The 21,826-nt window shown below is 33.2% G+C and overlaps 1 protein-coding gene across 1 annotated transcript in view; it reads right to left on the bottom strand.

Annotated features, from left to right (window-relative positions):
• Positions 1–3: 3 nt before the first annotated feature.
• Positions 4–21,826, bottom strand: part of LOC106104454 (muscle M-line assembly protein unc-89) — a gene marked incomplete at its 3' end in the record, with an annotated part of 50,119 nt that continues 28,296 nt past the window's right edge. The window contains exons 22-33 of the mRNA XM_013284511.1: positions 15,863–17,379; positions 14,166–15,375; positions 12,738–13,652; positions 12,052–12,101; positions 11,715–11,800; positions 11,417–11,637; positions 10,255–10,329; positions 9,369–10,114; positions 9,157–9,217; positions 9,049–9,081; positions 2,255–8,548; positions 4–702 (exon numbers count right to left, since the gene is read on the bottom strand). Coding sequence (XP_013139965.1) covers positions 4–702; positions 2,255–8,548; positions 9,049–9,081; positions 9,157–9,217; positions 9,369–10,114; positions 10,255–10,329; positions 11,417–11,637; positions 11,715–11,800; positions 12,052–12,101; positions 12,738–13,652; positions 14,166–15,375; positions 15,863–17,379 — 11,907 coding nt within the window. The remainder of the gene's footprint in view (positions 703–2,254; positions 8,549–9,048; positions 9,082–9,156; positions 9,218–9,368; positions 10,115–10,254; positions 10,330–11,416; positions 11,638–11,714; positions 11,801–12,051; positions 12,102–12,737; positions 13,653–14,165; positions 15,376–15,862; positions 17,380–21,826) is intronic.

The following is a 21,826-nucleotide window of genomic DNA, read 5'->3' as shown; positions in this document are numbered from 1 at the left end:
TCACGACAACACTTGTGACGGGTTCTTCACCTTCTTTCTCGATCGTTGATATTTCTGTTACCTCTTTCTTCAATCCTGTGCGCTTTTTGATCACTCGCTTGATGGTTTTGATCTTCTGCTTTTCACCACTTTCCGTCTTCACTTGTTCAATTTTTACTTCTTCGGGTTCTTCTTCGATCAATTCAGTTGCTTTTGATTTAATCTGCGTGTTCATTTGTTTTAAATCATCTTCAGATATTATTTTTGTGTGCCTTATTTTTTTGTTATTCTTATGTTTTATCTGATATGTATTTTTGGTTTCTTTTTTAATTGAGTTGTCTGAGTCACTTTCAACTTGAATCTCTTCAATTTGTACTTGAGACCTTAACTTTGGAATTTGGAAGTATTCTTCAGGCATTTCAATTGTACTTTTATCAGTATCTGTTACTAATGATTCATCTCCTTCATACTCTTCGATTTTTACGCTATGATTGACTTCCTGTTTTGATTCTTGCCTTTCGTCGTCATCTAGTCTTTCTTCTATTACAATATTTGCTTCATCAACTTTTCCGCCTTCAGTTTTTCGCTTCCGTAATATGGTTCTTTTTGTTTTTATTTGTCTTGGTTCTCCATTATCAGGTGCCTGAATGAATTTAGTTACTATCTCTTCCCTTTCTTCTATGTCTGAAGATCTTGGTGAATCTTTGTTAACAAAGGATATTTCTGAAAAAGCATAGTGTGTCTTAATGTTTATACATTTTAGATCTGTAACATGAACTCAAAATAAGTGTGTATCCGTTGAAAATATGTAATCTAATCGTAAAATGTTTTTTTTTGATAATCGACAGTCAAAACAATCGAAAAATCACTCAGTTTCTATACAACTGAATAATTGACAATAATTGTTCAAAGGATAACGGTGTGTGGTTAACTATAATAATGCTTATGAGTCAAGAAAAAATTAGAGTCACAGTTTCGATAAGTAGCTATTTATATATGAACTAGTTACAAAGTAAATCCGTCTTTAATAGTAAACAAGTTTTAATAATGATTAGCCGCACAGAGTTTGTACAGTTAAGATAAGTACTTAAATGCGTAGTTTTGAGAAAAAGAATAAATGGTATTGAGTTGTGTTGCTAGAAGCCCTAATTCCATTATTATATATATGCAAGGCAATTATGCCTCCTGTATGCGGTAATCTAGAAACGCATTTTCACATTAGTCAACTTCAATCTTGTTTAAAATGATAAATATAATTATCAATAGTTAATTTAATAAATAATAATCTATAAATACCAACAATAGACAAAATAGCATTGTGGGATGCCTGTGCAACACCAACTTCCGCGCGACACTCACTCAACGACCGACATCAAAGAAAGAAGCAAAAATTGCGGATGGCCGTCCGCCGTTAATCAAAAGCGTATTTGTACGTATTCGTCCCCTTCTACTATTTAATCCAAAATAACATGAATCAAAAACAAATCTTCTGTATAATACGGTTATTATCCAAAATAACACGGGGCTTTCCTTAGTTATCTTTCTGTTTACAGAAGTCTAACAAAGATAAAGAAATACATGAGCTCGACATAGGGAACAACATTTTTCACCGGTAACTTCTTTGAAAGGTTCTATGTTAGTTGTTAAATTCAGTACACCACCCCATGTCCTTGTATTGACTTGTTATGAAATATTTAAAAAAAATATAATACGCGCCATCGTTTGTTATAAAATAAACTAAACAGTGTCACAAAATAAAACATAAACATATAGATATAATTTAGTGACACTTATCGGCAATTAATTTCAATGCAATTAATTATATTGATCTATCTATATATAGCGTTAGTGAGGATCATGTGAAGAATAATTCAAATGAAGTATCAACCATGCTTCCTCTGTATATTTGTTAAAACAATTTGATGTCCAATTATACGAAAATTTGTAACAATATAACAAGAAAAAGTTGCAGAAGTTTCAAAGCAGCGAACTATCAAACTAATTGCTGTTGCAAAACTTCACATTTCCATATATCCGGTACACATAACAAAATACCTATATAATGGGGTTTTAATGTCCCATCGATGAATTCGAAAATGACACTTTATTTTTCCCGCAAACGTCTTTATGAGCTACTTAGTAAATACGACAATCTAAATTCCCATAAAATTTTGGATTTTTAAGCTATTTAAAAAAACATTATTAAAATACGGCGAATTTTAATTCTATCAAGAACATTTTAAAATAATGTTTTTGACAAAAAAACATTGCTTACCCTCTAAAAACACATCTTGTTGTGTAATCATTATGTTATGGTGATCGTCGTCAATAGTAGTGAAATTTGTTTTGAGTGCTTGTGGGTATTCTCCATTGTAAGGACTTGTTTCTTCAGGCCTACTTTTATCTAACACTTCAATTTCATTGTAAAAGTTGTATGTTTCTTTCACTTTTTGTTTATCAGGAGTTTTAACAGTAAACGGTGTTTCACCTTGGATGCTTGTATTATCACTTACTAATAAGGGTAAGATATTTGTAGTTTTAACATTAGTGATTTTTGGCTGTACCTGTGGTGTGACTAATTCATCAACCTGCAATTCGAAAATATTTTCATTGCATTGTATATGCGTCAATGGCATTACATTCTTTTCAGCTGTTACAGATTTAGTCACGTCGGAAATCAATTTTTCGTGTGCATCAGCTTCTACAACTTCGTATATATTGATTCCTTCGTTTTGATTTAGTGAGCATGTAGCAGTTTGAGCTTTCATTGAAAGGTCTAACTTATCATTTTTTACACTTTCATAAACTAAAACATCCGTTTGACTTATTGGTTCTAAATCAATTACATCTGCATATATATTATTTTTTCCTGTAATACCAGTGCTGGGCATTAAAGTATTTTCAACTTCTCCTAAAATTATCTCTGTTAATTCCACCGGCTTTAATTCAGAAATTTTTTCTTCTGGCTGTTTTGTTACTATGTCGTACTGGGTGTTAATATTTTGAAGTTGTTCGTGTGTCGTGTTTTCTGAAACCTGATAACTTTTGTAAGATTCTACATCAATTGTAGCGTTATCGCATGTTGTAACAGTTAAATCACGTATCGCCTCGACACTGTCTAAAATATTGTGGTCACATTTAGAAACTTCATGCGAAACAATTCGTTTCTCTTCCGCTATTTGCTTTTGCTCTTTTTGTAATTTACCTAATTGAGCAACATTTTCACTTGACGTTATTTCAATTCCCTGAATTGATGTCATTTCCAGAAGTTGTTGTTCTGCAGTTTTAGGTTCAGAACCTTGGATAATAATATTATCGGAGGCTTCCACCGTTGTACTTTCTAATGTAATGTAACTTTTATTAAGCTCATATTCAATTTCTACTTTCTTTTCATCCTGAACTTGTTCACACAGATTTTCCACATTTTCGATGGACTGTGGGGAAATATGAACTACTTCTTGTAATGGAGCTAATATAGAAGACGCATGTTCACTTGTAGGACCACTTGTAAGTAATGAAGTAGGAGTTTCTTCTGTAACTAGTTCAAGCAATTGTATATGTTGCATTTCCTTATAACTTGACTTGGGCGTTACCTCTTCTGGCTTGTTGTAAATATCAATTTTGTCGACATTGTCCAATACTTGCGTAAGCTCACTGTTTAGGCTTTCAGACATAAGTTGCAGTTTTTGTGCATTTTCGTATCGCTTTTTAGGTTGTTCAGTAATTGCTAATTCACTTTCTAATGTTGTGGTTTCCCCTGTAATTACATGGTCCATAGCCGAAATATTCACCCTTTGTTGATCGCAAATCTTATTGCTTTCGAATTCGAGATTTCCTTCTTTTTCCCTCGTATCAACATCCATTATCGTAATATGGTGTTGGGAATCCAAATCTATGGTAACTTTCTCTTTTTTTAGCATTTTATTGTTAGTTAAATTCTCTTCAGATTCCTTTGGTATTACTTCTTCTATTAAAACAGACGAATGTGTTTCAAACATTTCCTTGAATTCTTTAGGCTGATCAATGTAAGTGTGGTCGTTTGCATATTCTTTCTCATTAGTATCTATTTCTGTCACTGTTACGTATTTGTTACTTTGTTCAATATTACAAGAAGCGTTAGTAAATGTTTCTTTAACTCTGTTGTTAAATTTCGTTCCCTTTTCTAGTGCCAATACCTCTACTACATTAACAGAATCGCTTAATTCTAGATTCACCGAAGGCTTTTCTTTTGTTTTTACATTGGTATTAAATTCTTGTTCAGTTTCTTCAGCTTTGATTTCGTCAACGATGAGCGGTTTCAAAGACTCAAAGTTTATTTCGCCCCTTTCTTTTTTATTGATATCCTTAGATTCTAAAACATTCTCTGATTCAGATGAAAACGAGATTTCAACATTGAGATGTTTGTTAGTTTCTAATTCGGCTTTATCTGTCAATAATGGTTTAGGAGTTCCCTCCACTTTCAAGTTTTGTTCTGATTCCACTGGAACAAAATCTGTAACATTTATGTAATCATTTTGGGTAAGAACTATCTGCGCTTGTTTTGTATTATGATCTTTGAATGGCAGTAGTTCTTCTTTTTCACTAACTACCGTTTCACTAATGTTTACACATGGCTGGACTGAAACGTTATTTGTAGGTTGGATACTTTTTGAATCAATAGATGTTATTATAGACAAAGGTAACATGTTTTCTGAAGCGATTACTTCAGTGACATTTATTGAAATTTTGCCCTCCACGGAACTTTTACTTTTGATTAAGTTAGTTACTTCCTCTTGTCTCTGTTCTTCCTTTTCTACCAAAATTTGTTCTGTTTTTTGGGTAACTTCATGACTTTCATATGATGGGTAAGCGTTTTCGAATTTCATTTTTTGCACTTCCAAATCTGAACTTTCTTGATTCGTTAGTACTTCAGAACTTTCTAGATGTTTCTCTTTCTTTATCGAATAGTCAGCAGTACTAGTATGCGTTTTAAAATCGTTTCTAAATTCCTTTTCTTTTTCTACAGTTTGTATTTCTGAAATTTCTTTTGCCTGAGATTCTACTAGCATTTCGGTTGCGTGTAGTTTTACATCTCTTTCCTTGTGTAATAATTCTCCTTCTTTATCGTTGCAAATAACTTGGACGCTTTCTACTTGCTGTAGGTCGCCATCAATTGTTAACATAGCTTTCTTTAAATCTGGCTTTGTGTCTTTTAAGCAATCAACATTTCCAGAAGTCAAAATTTCCGTGTAGATAGCTCCTTGTAAAGGAGTTACAAAATTAACTGAGTAAGGTTTTGTTTCTAAAGTAGAAATATCTAATTCTTTTTCTTTGTCACTTGTTTCAATTATACTCGTTTCGATAGCTTGTGATTGTGTAAAGTCAAGTGTAGCGTTTGATTGTAAGGTCTCTTTTCCTTTAAATGAAATTTCTTTTTCTGCAGATATGACATCTGTTTGTTTTAACACATTTAACGGCACTGCTACAACATTGGGAGCTTCAGCGCTACGCTTTGGTTCTATCAGCGCATCTGTTCCATGACTAACAACAGTTTCTTCTACATTTGCAGCTTTTCCATAAACTTCTACATTAGGTAAAGCTTTTTTGTACGTAATTTCAAAATCATCTGTTTTCTTTAGATTATCTGAGTGTGATAACGTTTCAGTTGTTTGAATACCGTGTGTTTCTAGTATAGAAACATTTGCACTTTGTTTATCAGGTGTAATAGTCTTCGTTAAATTATTTTCAGTGTCAACCAATACATTTATATCGCATTCCGGAACTGAAAGTGCTGTCATGGAAACAGTAGGCTGCTTTGCTGAAACATGTTCTTTTTCTAATACTCCTTCAAGACTATGGACAAATGTCTCATGTTGCGTAGCAGTTTGAATCGGAACTGTCTCTCCTTTAGCTTTAGCTAAAACCTGATCTATTTGATTTTCTAGATCAGTAGTTTTTGTTTCGGGACTTAATTCTTCTATTACTAAAGCATCGCTTGTATCGAAATTAAGAGAAGCTTCATAAGATTTCGGTTTTGATGTCATTAAAGCCCCCTCCATTTCATTGCAATCAGTTGTACTCACAATAACTTCCTTAAAATTCACATTGCTGATAGTAGCATGTTTAGGCTTATCGCCTTTAGGCGCTTGCTTGGTAAACTCAACCGTATTTTCAGAAATAAGTTCTGATGATACGGCAACGGGCAGACTTGAAATACTAGGAGCTGCAGTAAAGCTTTCTCTTACCTCACTCTCTTGATAAATTCCTTCTTTTTCATGTTGTAATGTTTCAGATATAGTTAAAGAATGTTGTGGAGCTATTACTCCTTCGTCAGGGAATTTATGTTCAGGCATATAATTTTCTACAAAAGGTTCTTGTGTTTCTAAAACGTTATTTTCGGAAACTTGTAGCTGTATAAAAGAATTCTGTGTGATTTGTGCCTCTTTATAGTTAAATTTCTCGTCGGGTAGTTTATTTAACGCATCTTTTGTATTAACTTCTGAAATCAAAGCAACTTTGTGGATAAAGTCAATATCAATTTCAGCTACTTCAGTCCTTGTTGGAACTTTTGGTTCAAAATATTCCTCCCTCTGAGAAGAATGTGTTTCAATTACATTTAAACCTTCTTTACTTGTAAAGTTCAAGTTTGCAGTCTTCTGGCATAATTCCTTTTCTTTCAATAATTGCACTTGTTCTTGTGCAATCGTTTGGAACGTTGTGATTTCTTTAAGTAAACTATGTTGTCCTGAAATTTCTTCTACAACATTTTTTTCGCTCGTAATTATACCAATCTGATCAGCAGTAGTAACTTCTTCGGAAATGGGCGTTTGTAATGGATACGAAGTTGAGGTTTTAGCATAATTAGTGCTCGGGATAGCATTTGTATCTAAACTGCTTTCCTTTTCAACAGCAGAGGTTTCGGTAACTGAAAGGGGCAAGTTAGGAATGACTGCAGTACTTAGTTCTCTAGGCTTTTCCATTCTGCAATCTTCAGGGGTCTCATGTTCATGTACTAAAGGCATGGATACCTCTTTAGCATTTTGTGTCAATATTGTTTCTACTGCAGATTTATCGCCTATCTCCTCCGGTAAAAATTCTCTGACAGTTAAATTGTCTAATGTTTCTGATGTTATTATTGGCTCTATTGTTTTTACTCCAATTTTTGCTACAGCCGTCGGTTTGTCTAGTTTAGTTGAAAACTCTTTCTCTTTTTCACTTACATAAATTTCCTCAACAATTTTGTTATCTAAAGCAGATATTGAAACATTTGCTGTTGTTTGCGACGTTAATGATTTAGTTGTCTCTAAACAAAGTTCTGAATCAATAATATTTGTTTCGAAGTTAAACTTATGTTGATGTTCATTAAATCCAACAATTGCGTTTTTAATCGGTATTGATTCAGCTGAAAATGTAGATTCTTTAACATGAGGAGTAACTTGATAATTTTCTAAGCTAGTTTGTAATTCCAAATCTTTATCTACAATTGCCATTGTTGGTTTTTGAGGAACTATTAATTCTTCCTCTTTTTCGTGTAATTCATTAATAGATACGACAACACTGTCTTTTACCATTACATCTAAATTAGCCTCCTGAGTTGGAGGTAACTTTAATGCGTTTAGTAGTCCTTCTTTCTCTTGCACGTCGTGAAATTCTGTAAATATTTGATTCGAAACAAGAATATCTTTTCGTGCAGTTTCAGTCGGAACAATCAGCTCAGGATAATATTTTCCTGATTTATCTTCAATAAAAACTTCTCCGACTTCAATTGACTCCAGTAAGTTGAAATCAATCTTGCCATGTATTGGTTTTTCTAAGTTTTGATTTTCTAGCTTTTGTTCTGCACTCTCTTCCTTAACTTCCGTTACACTAACTTCACTTAAGGGGGTAATTCCTATTGAAGCATACGTTTTTGTAAGTGGCAGACTTTTTATTGTACCTTCTTTTACTGAACTGACGTCCTGCGAAATGTTAAGAGCATCTTGTAGAAGCAATGTTGGTTTTGCATTTTCCTTGTGATCAATAATTTTTTCTATTTCATTTGTCGAAGATACTTCCTCAATAACCTCAGTTGTGATGTATCCTTCCTCTGTAACTAGTCCTTCACTAGCTTTTGTTTCACGTTTTTGTTTACTTATCAAACAATCTGCCACCGAATTCCCCACTTCTATCTCAGTTACCTGCAGGGAATCTGCTTCGGTAAACTGAGTTTCGGCTAAACTCTTCTGCGTAGTCCTAGTCTCGAAATTTTCTTCTTTTTCTTCAACTTGCTCACTGTTGCTAATGAGAGGATAATTTGTATCTAACTTAATCCTGGCTATGAAGTTATCTTGTTTGCTAGTGGTAATATGAGCAGCTTCGCTAGCGGGTATGATTTCGATTTTGTGTTCAGATATTTCAGTTGGAACAGTTGAAATTAAAGGTATTTTGTCTACTTCAAAAATGTCCGACTCTTCAACGTCACAGTGGTCAATTTTTTCTGTTGGATGCATTTTCTGAAGTTCTTTCCTTACTTCTTTAATATCTTCTTCGTGAGTAAGACTACTTGTCTGTATGTGTTTTTTGCGTTTGCCATGTTCTTTTTCTTTGACATCTGTGAAATTTGAGTATTGTAAGTTAAGTTTGACTAATATTCATTTGAATAGTATAAAATACTGTTGCCACTTAATTAAAATAAATAATAAGACTTTTTTTTGTAAGCTATTTAAGCTCTTTATTAATAATGATTTATTAACATAATAAATGGTAAATGTTAGTTGTACTTACTCGAAACGAAATATTTTTAATTACATTTCCAAAGGAAGTGCAAGCGCTCGTAGTTAATTGATGTGAAGGCTGGATAAGGATAGAAGCACAATTCAAATAAGCACTGGTTTTTAAGCATATCTATCTACGTAATTTTAAGATTATTTTTTGTCGAAGAACATCGTTGTTATATTTTTATAGCAGTTTTTATAAATACGCGTAATTCTATAAAAAATTAAAGCGTCGCTTGTATATATCATTTGGCACATTAAAGCGCTTTTTGCGGGAGTTTTGAAAGCATTACTATAGTTTAAAAATATGACTTAAAGTTTGTATTTGTATTCTTACCTTTGGTAATATCTTTCCTAATAATAGTTTTATCTGCAAAAAATAGTAATTATATTAAACTAAGATACAAACATTTGTGGAAACATTATTAAATTACTAAATTTTTACCTTGTTTAATACTTATGGTTTTCGTCTCTGCAACATTTTTAACATTTGCCTCCTCCACAGCCTACAACAAATTATAATAAGGCATTTTGTTTATTTTTTATGGAAATATTTTTATAAGGCTCAGATAGAAAACTAATATTCTAAACGTTGATGTGATCTTTGGAATGTCCCTGGTCATAAAGTTAAGTTGTTAACAATATAAACTATGGTACCTCATGTGCTTCCTTTTGTTCCCAGGAACGCGGCTGGAAATCTTCGGGATAAAAGTGAGCAATAACCTCTTCAACTGAGGTATGCTTCATTTCAACCATTTTTAAGAATGCTCTAAATCCAACTTTTGCAGCAATTGCATGTTCATCTTGAGTAGTCTCTTCAGTAAGCACTTCAGTAATTAGCGCGCTATGGCCTTGACGCTCAACCAGCTTAACCAAAGCTGATTGCGACTGAGGGACTCGCAAAGCAGGGAAGAATTGAGAATCATATAAACTTTCAATCTCTTCAATTGTTAATCCACTTCTTAGCATGTATCCTATTTTAGCCAATTCTCTCAAAGGAGATTCTCCGGGTCCAAATTCTTTAGCATTTATCACCTCGAGCAACTCATTGATTTCCGCAACCATGCGAGAATTTTCTTCTAACTTTGTTACCCCATAATGCTTGTTAAATTCAGTGCTTTCTAAGGGTCGAACCGTTTCAACCTCTTCTTGTTGTGTTTGTATCAAATAGTCCTTGTGTAATTCATCATGTTTTTGAAATTCTTCTTTAACAACTTCTTGCATGTCGGACTTTCTAATATCAGTCTTCTCAAATTTACTTTTTTTCGTAACTTTAGATTTTTGCACTTTGCCCATTGCAGTTTTTTCTGTTTCTTCAATTTGTTCCACTCGTTCTTTAGATTCTTCGGTAGTCGACTTGTCCGAATGAATTTCGTCTATTTTCAAAATTTGTCGCTGAGTATCTGTGAACGAATACCATTTTATTACAAAAAGAAGTAAAAAAATTAAAACTGGCAATAGAACTTAATTTACAATATAAGAATAAGAGAAAAATGCAATTACAAAATAGGCCATATATAATAGAAAAGGATATTTATATTACCCTTTACAGAAGATTTCAATTCTTCTTTATGTTTTACCCATTCAGGTTTTCTGTAGTCTTTTGTATCAATAATATCTGAAATCAGGAGTACATGTTACTTACTTTTTTATTTATTACAAGCAAAAAGTTTACAGGGTGCAAATTAGCAGGCTATGGAGGACTTTAATATGTATTGTTTTTAAGAAATTTACATTCAGACATTCGAAATGAATGACTTATTTTATTCCGTATGTCATGATGTTTAAAATGCACCTATTCTTTCTTTTTCTCCCTCCAAAACACAACACTGAATTCAATAAATGTTCAATTTGTATAATTAAACATTATTTAATCAAATTACGAATATAAAAAAAACTGTTGTGTATTCATTACAGGTAAATTTGTGTTACTTGTTTAAGTGAGTAAAGAAATATATGTGATATTTGGTATTAAAATATATAGGCAACACTTCAGATATGACTAACGGTAAAAAATGTGGCAACTTTGTCTAACTATGATAGAAGTTTAAAATAGTATAGTAGTTGTTTTCTGGTTATGTTAAGTCGGCTTCAAGGTTATATCAGGTAAAAGTGATAAAACAATTGTACAAGTGATACATTAATACTCCTTGCGCTCGATGACACATCTGTGCAAAAAAAGAAAAAGTTTTTGCTACGAAACAATCCACAAAAGCAAAATGAACATATTGAAATCATAAACCAATCTCACAGAATCAAGTGGGAAGTCGAAATATCTTGGTTTACATTATCTGGTTGCGTTAGGCTTTAATCGTAGTTACAAGAGTATAATAAATATAAATATAATTAATTACACTCTGATAGAAGATTAGATCACAGGTTATTTTATAATAAATTCACCATTATATTCGTTTTTAATACAAGAAAATGCTGTAATAAAAGAAATTTCGAACACATTTTTATAACGTCCCAAAAAAATTTTTGCTATTTGTACAAAAAACCTCCTTCTTTTGGGAATTCGGTCAAAAATAAATATCATCTACGATATCAAACTAAATTTTGATAACTAAATAAGGCGTTATAAGGAAGCGCCCTTTATCTATTTAATTAACTGTCACAGTATCCTTATCGTACTGTAGCTGCTGAGACAGTTTCTAGCCAAGGAATTTTTTATGCAAGCTGTTTTCAGTCGTCTCGTAACTCACTTTCAACGGATAAGGCGACGACTGTTGTTGTAACACCTAATGGGTTGTGTGCTTCGAACGTAATATCGCCAGTGTCATTTTGAACTGTTTCTGATATCGTCAAAATTGATGTTCCATCATCTAATTCCTCTATTTGATATTCTTGAGAATGTTTAATTTCCGCACCCTTTTTCATCCATCTAATAATCGGTTTAGGCATTCCGATAGCCTTAGCTTCCAATCTATAAAAAAGAAAAGGTTAAATATTCATGGATATATTTCATAAAATTTTATTACCAAAGTCCTGGATTTTTTATACCTAGTAAATTCTCCTTCAGTGGTAGATACAACCGTGGGTAAGGCTTTTACAATTTGTGGCGCGAATTCTTCAATGTCACTCGTTTTCTGTAATTAATTATTTTGTAATTAAATTAAATTATATGATGCGATAGCGAAATAAAAACAATATATCTTTAAAAAAGAAATTTACAACTCAAATCTTAATCGCGGAATGATCAGTGTTGTATGAAATGGATCCTATTAATAGATTCTTAAATTAAGATAACAATAATATAAAAAAAGCTGTAACGAACGAGTAGGCGTTACCTCCGTTTTGTTTTTAAATTTAACACTCAAACAAGAAAATTAAAAATTACCTCGTCGCTTAGAACGTCTTCTTCAGATGCGCTGGGTACATATTCGTAAGCTAAAAAAGAAATGAATATAGTACATTTTTTGAAAAATGGTACAATTTCTTATATCTCGATCTCGATTAATAATATCTCCCGGTTTCTAAAATTAACACCCATTTTCCACAAAGCAACTAGCGGCGAACAGGCTTTCACTCTACAACAGTCGCGGTCACGCCAGTGAACATACGAGTAGAACACGCGATAGCTGTAGAAGTGTCAGACGCAAGTTGAGAGTCACTTAGTGGAAATAGGGTCTTACTGTTAAAATCTAAGGCATGACACACTTTTCGTAAGAAGAAGGAATTGCACTAAAAAGCTCTATAATAATTAAGAACTGTAAAGCCTTAATAGCTAAATGCTAAGCTATGTGCTTGTTGCGCTACTAATATTCAAAAGCTTAGAATCTCATCCATTGAAAATATTTTTTTGAAGTGCTAAACAAACAACGTGTTCCGTGATTTTTTGTTCAAATAATGTTATAAAAGACAATCTTCATAATTTTAATAGTCTACAGATGCATGGCCAGTGTAAAGTATGAAAGTTATTTAAATGAACTTGTTATTGAGATAATGCACTGCTTCACTTTTTGACGCCTCCAACATGCAGTTCACTATTTCACCTCATGCAATCATGTAACCAAACGTAACTACCTTCTACAATAACAACGCATTCACTGCTACATGTTCCATAACTATTTATTGCTTCACAGATATAAGTTCCAGACATTTCTGGAAAAGCTTCTTTAATACATAATTCGCACATTCCGTGTTCTTGTCTAGCTATTGATATATCCTTTTCATGTTGTATTACTTCTCCATTTCGATGCCAAACTATTTTTGGGTATGGTTTACCAATAACTTCGCACGATAATACTATTGGTTCTCCATCCATTACGACTAATGGTTTTAGAGGGTTTGTAAAATGAGGAGCCATTCCAGTAGATTTTTCCGTTTCACTTTCCAATACGATACTAGCAGAACAAGACACAGATCCAGCAAAATTGTCAGCTCTGCATGTCAATACTCCTATAAATTCTTCAGTAATATTTTCCACGCATAGGCATGATACGTTTTCTCTGTTTGTAAGACAAACGTTATTTAGTTTATGTTCTTTTATATGAGATGTTATGTCCATGTTGCCTATGAACCACTGGAAGGAGGCATTTGGAGAAGAAATAACCTCGGTTTCCAATAAGAGTGTATCCCCTAATTTTATAGACCGCGGTTGCAAATATCTTACAAATACAGGTGCTTGAATTTCATCATCCTCTTCCGTAGGCTTCTTTAACTTCACTGAACAAGCCGATTTCGCAATTTGACCATCAACACTTTCAACAACAATCTCATATTTCCCGGCCTTTGTTTTATCTACGTTCTTTATTTTCAAACTTGACGTTTCGTGCGTTGTCTCTATTACACATTCATCGGTGTGTTCTAATTGGTGACCATTACGAAACCACTTCACAATACTGTGTTCCGGAGCTTTAAATGTAACAGATAAATCAAAATCGTGACTGCTTTCGATCCTTAGCGCTTTTAAAAACCCAGTTATTATTGGTCCTTTTTCTGAAAATAGTGGATATTGTTATTTTTCCTTGGTAGAACTACTCATTACATTGTCGTTATTATACAAAACGGTTTTATAAAGTCAGATATGGCCCTTGAGACGTAGTATAGTAATAATTCCTGTTGTATTTTTTTTATAAAAACGAACATCAAATTATTAAAATAATATGACATTACACTTCGTGTTATTACATTTTTATAATTGCAGTTATAAATAACAATAATAAAACTTAGAAAATTACATAGACAAAATAGATTAAGAAATTGTAACAACTATATAATTCAATGTAATACATAACTACCCACTGCTTATTTTGTATGTATGTGTAAGCAAGATATGTGTTTGCCATGCATCTGTGGTTATTTTGTTCAATAATCCGTCTAAATCTCAAACAGGTAATCGGCTTTCCAAAACGCTCTTTTAATATATGTACAAAGTTGATTTTACAATTTTTACAAAGACAAGTAACAAATGTTATCGGTCCAGAATTAAAAGTAAACATAAAAAAATACCTTCTTTTTCAATTTTCTCTGGTTTCTCTTCTTCAACTTTTTTCTTTTCCTTTGGTTTCTTAGGGATATCCAATTTCTTATTAATGTTTTCCTCAGGCATTTGTTCTGCAACATCTGGCTTTTCTTCTTCTTGAATTGATTGTTTCTTAACGGGCTTCAAAATTACTTGCTCAACTTCTTCTTCCGTTGGTTTCTTAATTTTTGTTACCTTCTTCTGTTCTTTGGTTTCTGTAATAACACTTTCCTCCACCTGTTTTTCTATCTTTACAGGTTTCAGATGCACTTCTTCAGGCTTTTCCTCTTCTTGAGCAAGTTGTTTTCTTACCGGCTTTAAAACTACCTTCTCAACTTTTTCTTCTGTTGGTTTCTCCACTTTTGTTACCTTCTTCTGTTCTTTGGTTTCTGTAATAACACTTTCCTCCACCTCTTTTTCTATCTTCACAGGTTTTAGATGCACTTCTTCAGGCTTTTCCTCTACTTGAGTAATTTGTTTCCTTACTGGCTTCAAAACTACCTTCTCAACTTTTTCTTCTGTTGGTTTCTCCACTTTTGTTACCTTCTTTTGTTCTTTGGTTTCTGTAATAACACTTTCCTCCACCTGTTTTTCTACCTTTACAGGTTTTAGATGCACTTCTTCAGGCTTTTCCTCTTCTTGAATAATTTGTTTTCTTACCGGCTTCAAAATTACTTGCTCAACTTTTTCTTCTGTAGGTTTCTCCATTTTTTTTACCTTCTTCTGTTCTTTGGTTTCTGTAATAACACTTTCCTCTACCTGTTTTTCTATCTTTACAGGTTTTAAATGCACTTCTTCAGGCTTTTCCTCTTCTTGAGCGAGTTGTTTTCTTACCGGCTTTAAAACTACCTTCTCAACTTTTTCTTCTGTTGGTTTCTCCACTTTTGTTACCTTCTTCTGTTCTTTGGTTTCTGTAATAACACTTTCCTCCACCTCTTTTTCTATCTTCACAGGTTTTAGGTGGACTTCTTCAGGCTTTTCTTCTTCTTGAATTGTTTGTTTCTTAACGGGCTTCAAAATTATTTGCTCAACTTCTTCTTCTGTTGGTTTCCTGATTTTTGTTACCTTCTTCTGTTCTTTGGTTTCTGTAATAACACTTTCCTCCACCTGTTTTTCTATCTTCACAGGTTTTAGATGCACTTCTTCAGGCTTTTCCTCTTCTCGAGCAAGTTGTTTTCTTACCGGCTTTAAAACTACCTTCTCAACTTTTTCNNNNTTTGGTTTCTGTAATAACACTTTCCTCCACCTCTTTTTCTATCTTCACAGGTTTTAGATGCACTTCTTCAGGCTTTTCCTCTTCTTGAGTAATTTGTTTCCTTACTGGCTTCAAAACTACCTTCTCAACTTTCTCTTCTGTTGGTTTCTCCGCTTTTGTTACCTTTTTCTGTTCTTTGGTTTCTGTAATAACACTTTCCTCTACCTGTTTTTCTATCTTCACAGGTTTTAGATGGACTTCTTCAGGCTTTTCTTCTTCTCGAGTAATTTGTTTCCTAACTGGCTTTAAAACTACCTTCTCAACTTGTTCTTCAGTTGGTTTCTCCACTTTTGTTACCTTTTTCTGTTCTTTGGTTTCTGTAATAACACTTTCCTCCACCTCTTTTTCTATCTTCACAGGTTTTAGATGCATTTCTTCAGGCTTTTCCTCTTCTTGAGCAATTTGTTTCCTCACTTGCTTTAAAACTACCTTCTCAACTTTTTCTTCTGTTGGTTTTTCCAGTTTTGTTACCTTCTTTTGTGATTTGGATTCTGTGATTACGTTATCCTCCATCTGTTTCTCTATCTTTACAGGTTTTACTTCTTCGGGCTTTTCTTCCTCAGTTCTTTCCGTTTTTTTAACTGGTTTTAGAATTACTTCTTCAACTTGTTCTTCTACTTGTTTATGCAGTTTTCTTGTTGTCTGCTTCTTCTTCTTGTTGTCTTCTTCCTCTCTTGCAGTAGTCCGAGCAATATCTTCCTTATTTTGTTGCGCCTCGGGCAATTTCTGACTTGTACGCCATGGAACTTTTACCAAATTTGCATTATCCTGAGTTTTTGTAAGGTCTTCTTGCTCAGACTTAGGTATATTAGCTTCCATTGGTTTTTCGATCGGCATGACAGAAACTTCTTCAGGAACTTCTTCTTGTTCAGTTGGTTTTTTACCTCGTCTCCACGGTGCATCTGGTCTTTCCGGTGTGTCGTGTTTCGACAGGAGATTTTTAGGCGTGATATGTGTTTGGCTTTGTGCCTGATCTTCTAATTTACCCTCAACAATGATTGACGTGGTCTCTTTTGTTACATGTTCGACTTTTTGTTTTTGTTTTCCAGTACGCCAACTGACTTCTTTAGGTTTTACTTTTTCAACAAGCTCGTCATCAACTTCCACTAAAGGTTTTTCCACAGGAACCTCAGACGAATCATGCAATTTTAAAACGACAGTATTTTCTTCAGATGTTAAAGCTTCCTCAATAACAACAGTCTCTACTTTTTGTATAGAATCTTTCCTTACTTGACGTAAGGATACATCAGCAATTTTTTCTCGAGTTAACGGGACTTTTTCTACTTTTGTTGGTTTTAATTTAATTGCCTCCTGTGTCCATGGAACTACATCATCTCTTTTGTTAGCTTCAGGTTTTGGTTTCTGTTGTTTTTGTGATGTTACGGTTTCCTCGATTGTTTTTTCTGATTCTAAGAGGACAGACTCGACATTAGTCGGCTTTTGCCTTCTCCAGTGTCTCGTTTCAGTATCTTTATTTTCATCTAGTTCTGTAAGAGATTCACTTTCTTTAGTTGTTTTAATAGACTTAGATTCTTCCTTTTCAGATCTCGGCTTTCGCCATGATCGTGTTTCCAGTGTCTTAGTTTCTTGAATGCCCTTTTTTACTACGTCCTCATCGACTTCTATAGTACTTTTAGAAATAACACTTGAAGATTCTTCAGTAAATTGTTGAAGCTTTTTTGTATCTTCATGACGAGGTTTTCTCCAATGTTTTACTTCTAAAGATTCTTTTTGTATTATATTTACATCTTCTGTGGTCTGAAGGCGCCATGGAATATTTTGCACTTTCCTCATATTTACATCTTGAACGTGATCTAATTTTAAGATATTGCTATCTTCAGTAGTTTGATACATAGATTGATTAGTAACAATTGTCGATTCTTCTGATTTGTCAGTGACATCCGTTTTGTACTTCATTGTTTTACTGCTTCTGCGTTTTTGAGTTTCTGAAAAAGAAGTAAAGGATTTTAAGAAATAAAAGTAATTCTTTATTACAGAACGACTACTAAAACTAATTTTATAAATGTAGAAGAGTTTGGATTATGAGTTACGTGATTTGTTTTTCATTGACTTTTAAAGTAAATATAAATTTTGCTTTGATATTTAAACATTTATTTTTATTTACTCTTATTATGTTCAATCATAACATCAAATATTTTGGTTTTTAATCTATTACTAATGTTTGTTTAGGTATATACCAGTCGTATTTTACTTACTGAATTTAATTTTAAGAACATTTGATATCTTACAAAAAGAAAAAAAAACGATAAAATAATTCAGTTATTAGGATGAACCCTTAAGTAATTATTAATTATTATCGCGATTACAAATAGGGCCTAGCATGCTGATTATTAAAATTTAATCTTTTTTTTTTAATTAACCTTAACCGATTTTTTAAATTGTCTGTGTAAATTGTATATCAGTTATTTAATCTTATTTTTATCTTCAAGAGCAAAAATTGAGGAAGATTGAGGAGATTCAAGGACACAAATAATGGTCGATTGTATCTAATTAAGGAGTACGTAACGTTCAGGTTAGTATAAACATAATTTTTTCCCTATATAATAACTATCAAAGGTTTCTTTTTCCCCGAATAAAGATACAGTCATACTTTTTGGAAAACTAACATTCTGATTCCAATCTGTACAAATATAATAAAGCGTTAACACGCACTACTTTGTGGCGTAGGATGTCAGCAAACACAGCATAATTTTGAATAATTCTTTCTTTAATAAAAAGTCCTACACTTACGACACACTTTAGGCTATATATTTTCACGCTATCAAACTTAGAGGTTGATCAAATTGGAAAAAAATCCTTTATGTGGGAAAGGTAAACAAGCTGCCAATATTAAGGACGCAACGTTATTTTGACATTTCCAATTGATAATTTGACAAATGTAAACAATAACATAAAGTTTAAATAACTTCCTGCGATTGAAGCCGTAAGGCAACAACTAGTTAAAAATATTCATAAAGATATTAGAATAACTTCTAAGCAATAACGTATTCATCTCATAGATTTATTTACTCTTTCTAGTCATTTGTGTAATCGGTAAGTTATAGAAATAGCTGCCAAGTCACATACAGTATATTAATAAAAAAAATTGAAATATTACAAAAAAAACACTAAGCAGGTTTAGTATTATTTTTTTAAATAGCCAGAAAGAAGTAGGTTTCATTTTTATTTCATTATTTCCTTTATAAATTATGCACACGTCATAACCATCAAGGTATTGTATTTTATAGTTATCACTTTTTAACGAGACTCGATTCGCAACGATGTTAATAAATAGCGAGCCCACAATTCGTCTGCCTTATTCTAAACATCGCAAGATCTTTAAAAATCCTATGTTACTCAAACATCTAATACCTTCTATTCAAATTTACGTCAAAAACCGTTCAGCTGTTTCGAAAATCATGTGAGAATGATATAACAAAGAAATAAACGTTAATATTATATTTCACACGATCCTAGTGCAATCCTAGTTTCCTCTAAATTTATAGCACTACGCTTTCTTATTGGTCATGAGGGTGAATTAATGGTTAATTTCATTCATTCATTCATTCATTCATTCATTGTTCCGTTTGGGCGGTCTCAGTCCACTTTCTTTTACTAGAACTAAAACCTCTTAAACATAACTTTATTAATCACAGTTCATCCATCCTTCCATATTCTTATTCGTATTCAACCCCTTTATAACTGGAAATCATTCATCTTCCTGCTAATCCTAATCCCGTAAAGTCGGCGCAAAAGGTTTTTGTCCTCCAAATAACTCTATCATACGTCATCTCAGTCATCACTCCCTTTTTCATCATGAAAAAAGTTAGTCTGAAATATAAGTTAAAATATGTAGACAATTTTTTATATGTCTGCTGTCATATTAGCAACCCGCCCCGGCTTCGCCCGGGTGGCAGAGCAAAAGCCCACGTGCGTTTTTTAACGCGCGTTAAAAGTTACCTCACATATTTCTGTTCTTGAAAAGGTGTCATGGAATCTGTTCTTTTATTTACAAAACTTTAAAATTATTAGCAATTTAAAAAGATTTTTTTTTTTAATTAATGATCAAAAAGATTAATAATGTACTTTATTTGTATCCAATGTGTACTTTCAACTATGTTGTACTATGCCAATTTTAGCGAGATACGTTAAGCTATCCTAGATATACGTAGTCACAAACATTCATCCATCGACCGTAATAAAAATTGCAAAAAAATCGGTTCAATCGCTCATATCACGTCGGGGTCACCACTAAAGACACACATGTTCATATGTCTCTATCTATTACATATAATAAAAATGCGAGTGCTTTTGTTCCGGGTAACCTCCGAAACGGCTGGGCCGATTTCGACCGGACTTTCACTGGAAAATAGCTAACATAGGCGAGCATATTATAGGCTACTTTTTTTTTAAATTCCGCACTGTCAAAAGCGACTGGACCGCTATCTCTGGAACGGTTAGACCGATTTGGGCGGCACTTTGGCTGGAAGGTAGCTGGTAAAAAGTAAGTTTACACGGGAATGTTATAAAATACATTTTTTTTTAATTCTACGCTAACAAAGTTTGCGGGCGACAGCTCGTATATCCTAATTATGTTCATTCGTCTCACTATCTCGTCTTGTGTCCTTATGACAATGTTTTATTCTTTCACAACTGACATGCGCCGTTGACCTTTTTGCCTGCCAGATACAACGCCACACTTATGTGTCTTACTAGCTGATACCCATAACGTCGTCATTTCACGCTTGTATATTATTTGTCCCCTATCTTACACACACGGGATCTCTCACTTTCTCATTAAAATTCTAAAGGTCAGTCCCACCAAATTGTAAATTGTCTGATAACAATCCAACGTGTAAAATATATCCTGGAAATATTGTATTTTGTTCCCTTATCTGATAGTGACGTCATTTTTAAGCTATCTGAGCCTCTATCAGCCAGTGGTAGGACAGGCCCTACACATTGACTACATTGAATATGACCCGTATGTTATACTACCTTTTACTCGATACTTCGACTGCGCAAAATTGAAAATGGATGAAAAGTACTTGATATTTGAAAGTATGGTCTATATCTATGCTAAATTTCAATAAGATATTTTGCTACTGTTGCGGTGTTATCGAGTAAATATAATAATCAAACGTAACACGCGGGAACCGTACACATTTCTTGGATTCTAGGTAGCCAAAGTTTAGAGAAACCTTCTAAAAACATCTATCCAAAGAAGTAAGAAGTAAGTCTTATCACAAGTTAGAGCGCGCACACCTATGACTAAACTGTCGCACAACCGTTTAGTCTCGCTTTGATTCATATGAACTTAAATGGAGGCACACTAGTCGATTTTTATTTATTTTTTGATTATTGTGCAACTAAACAGTTGAATCGGCTAAGAAACAATCGACAATCGCACAAAAGTTTAATCGAAGGTGTGCGCCCGCTTTGACGGCACTGAGCAGAAGAACGCGGGACGCGGTCGATGTTGGTGGGAAGGGGAGTCATCGGCAAACCTGCGCGTGGCTAGTACCTACAAGAATTAATTTTAGAGTAAAGTGGGTCACAACATTTTTATACAATTCATCATTACTTTGGCTATACCGTGATACCGCATATGACCATTTTTTGACCGACTTCGCAAAAGAAAAGAGGTACTCAATTCATCTGTATCTGTATTTTTGTGTTACGGCATATCTCCTCGGTGGACTGATTTTGAAAATCCTTTTTTGAATCCGTAAGGTAGTGCTTATATAAAATTTCCTTACTAGCTTTCGCCCGCGACTTCGACCGTGTGGAATTAAAAAAAATAACAAAAGCATATAGACTAAATCTTCTTCCTGACTATTCTCTACATCAACACCAAATGACATCAAGATCCATTAAGCAGTTTAGGCTACAAACTCTAACGACCATCCATCCATCTAAACTCTCGCATTTATAATAATTATATAAAATTTCTGGTTATATAGAGAAGACCAGCTTACCAATACTTACGATTCCTCTTAGATTCTAAGAGTTACTTAGCCTCGTTCGTCGATATATTTGTTTCCCGTATTTTTTTCAAATTTTTCAGCTAAATCTTTTGTGTTGAAATGACTTATCAAATTATGTGTTGTCTTAAGCGTATTGTGTATCTTTCTGACAATTGTTTACTTGGCAAAATGTTAATAACTACTCATAAACATACAATAGAAGTAAAAATATCATGTAAAAAAGGTTGGTAAGTTCATCATGATTAAAATAATTAGTTAATAAGGATCACTCGCAAGTGATTAGAAACTATATTAGAATAGTTAATTAACTGTTTAGTTACAACAGTAGCAAAGAAAAAAATCTAGTATATTAAAACTAAAATTTTGAGTGAATGACATGAATACCATATATTTCTTACTAATATGT

This window comes from Papilio polytes, unplaced genomic scaffold, assembly GCF_000836215.1.
Source record: "Papilio polytes unplaced genomic scaffold, Ppol_1.0 DF823621.1, whole genome shotgun sequence".
Lineage (NCBI taxonomy): Eukaryota > Metazoa > Arthropoda > Insecta > Lepidoptera > Papilionidae > Papilio > Papilio polytes.
The sequence above is the reverse complement of the archived record's forward strand: the minus strand, read 5'-3'. Positions and strand labels throughout refer to the sequence as shown.